At 51.1% G+C, this 2,234-nt stretch overlaps 1 protein-coding gene across 1 annotated transcript; it reads right to left on the bottom strand.

Moving 5' to 3' along the window:
- Window positions 1–954: 954 nt before the first annotated feature.
- LOC149526010 (olfactory receptor 52K2-like) lies at window positions 955–1,936 on the bottom strand. Its single transcript, XM_089779085.1, has one exon. The coding sequence runs from the start codon at window positions 1,915–1,917 to the stop codon at window positions 955–957; it is 963 nt and encodes a 320-aa protein (XP_089635211.1). The 5' UTR covers window positions 1,918–1,936.
- Between the last annotated feature and the right edge of the window lie 298 nt (window positions 1,937–2,234).

Here is a 2,234-nt window from a genome sequence, read left to right as displayed (position 1 = left end):
CAGTCTAGGCCCCCAGGTCAGTCCACAATGTTCTCAGCAGTCCTCTTGGCTGGGTAGCCAGGGAGACCTGATCTCCTACATTACCTCACTCATAAGGCGGGAGTCCTTGGTTTTAGTCTGACACCCCACCTAGCTACACATGGAACAGTCCATGGTTGAAGATGGATTCCAGCATCCGGCGACATGGTCACATGTCTCTGCAAGAGCTCGTCTCCATACTTCGTGGGCTGACCCACGTGTCCGCAGGCAGGCTAAGCTTCATTGTCTCTTTGCTAATGGGGCCTGAAGTACCATTAGTGGCTCTCACAATGTTAATAACACAGGAGACTACTCCACATGCCCAAGCAGGGACGTAGCGAGGGCGGGCATTTGCTTCTGGGTGCCATGCTAGGGGGGCACCAATTTAGTCCCATTCCACTCCCCCTGTCATCCCTCAGCTCACCTGCTCCTCTTCTGCCCACCGCTGCTGGCTGGAGCCTCCTCCGCCCCTCTCCGCGCCCAGCCCGACCCTCCTCCATCTCCGCTGGTGGGTTAGTGCATATTTCAGATGCATATTTACATAATGCATATGGCCTAGTCCCAAAATGGAGGGGGCAGGAGAAGACGTGGTACAAGCTCCCCCGCCCCCCTCCTCGCAAGGTCGAGCTCTGCCAAACACCAAGTTTGGGGCTCCGCCGCACGGTGGCGGAGGGGGGGAGGCGCAAATTTGGCCTTTGCCCCCAGGCGCATAACACCCTCACCATGCCTCTGTCTAAAGTGAGCTACAAAGATGATACATACGTATAAATGGGAAAATCATATATGGTAGATTACAACATTTCCAGTGATATTTTACATGAGGTATTTCTCATAAAGCACAGATGCAGTCATATTCAGATGCATATTTCCATAATGCATATGGGATGCCCCGACACAGGGATTTTCTTGTATCCTGGGGCTCCTTCAGTGGCCCTCCTAGATAGTGACCTCTGCAAAGAGCTTTCTTGGGCAAAAGAGCTTCAAGATCTGTTTCCGGATCTGCTTGGTCTTCATGCCGTAGATGACTGGGTTTAGCATGGGGGTCAGGACGAAGTACAGGTTGTCAAACAAGACAAAGATGTGGCGAGGAATGCTGATGCCAAGCATGTGCTCGTACATTCCAATGATCCCTCCCAAATAGAAGAGCAGGATGACACCGATGTGGGAGCTGCAGGTACTGAAGGCCTTGTGACGCGCCTCGTGGGATGGAAGCCGCAAGAGGGAGTGGAGGATCATGCCGTAAGAGAAAGCGATGCAGATGGCATCTGCCCCCACCAGGCCCGTGGCCACAACGATGCTGTACAGGTCGCTGACTGATGTGTCGGTGGTGGCCAGCTCCACCACGGTCACATGGTCACAATAGGAATGAGGGATGACATTTGTTCTACAGTAGGAAAGACTGGTTAGAAGGCAGGTTAAGGGTGGCACGACCGTCACCCCCCTCGCAAGAGACAGCAGCACGATCAAGGCAATCTTTGGGTTGGTTAAGATGGCCTTATATCTCAGGGGCTTGCAAATAGCCACGTATCGGTCTATGGCCATGGCCAGGAGCACCCCCGACTCCATGGCGGTGAGGAAAAGGATGAAGAACATCTGGAGGAAGCAGAACTCGTAGCTGATCTCTCTGTCATCCAGCCAGAAGACGCTCAGCATTTTGGGGACAACAGCCGTGGAGAAGACCAGATCAATGACAGCCAGCATGGAGAGGAAATAGTACATGGGTTCATGGAGGGTCACATCCTGCTTTACCACAAAGAGAACAGCACCGTTTCCCAGCAGAGTAATTATGTACATGATGCAGAGCGGGATGGCGATCCAGATGTGCTGAGATTCCAGGCCAGGGACGCCGGTCAGCAGGAACGTAGAGGGGTTAGAGCAGGACTGATTGGAGAATGACATGACCTACGGCATATGCCAGTCAGTCGATTTGCAGAAGTTTTTTCCCTGCCATGCAATATTAGATATGGTGCTCCTGTCAAATAATAATATCTGATTCCTACATGAAGAAAAAAATAAATATTAGACCCACACGGCTCTAATGTGAATATGTTCTCACATCTTGTGTCAAAAAGACCAAAAGATGTAGCCATGTTTGTCTGTACCTTTAAAAACGAATGGTCCTCTGGCACTTTAGAAACTAACCAAAATGTATAGAATCATGAGCTCTTGTGGGCAAATCCCACTTCATCAGATGAGCTGGAGAGGAATAACAGAAG

The sequence above is a fragment of the Pelodiscus sinensis genome, chromosome 1 (assembly GCF_052426305.1).
Source record: "Pelodiscus sinensis isolate ZL-2025 chromosome 1, ASM5242630v1, whole genome shotgun sequence".
In the NCBI taxonomy this organism is placed as follows: Eukaryota; Metazoa; Chordata; order Testudines; family Trionychidae; genus Pelodiscus; species Pelodiscus sinensis.
This window is presented reverse-complemented; position numbering and strand designations above follow the sequence as displayed.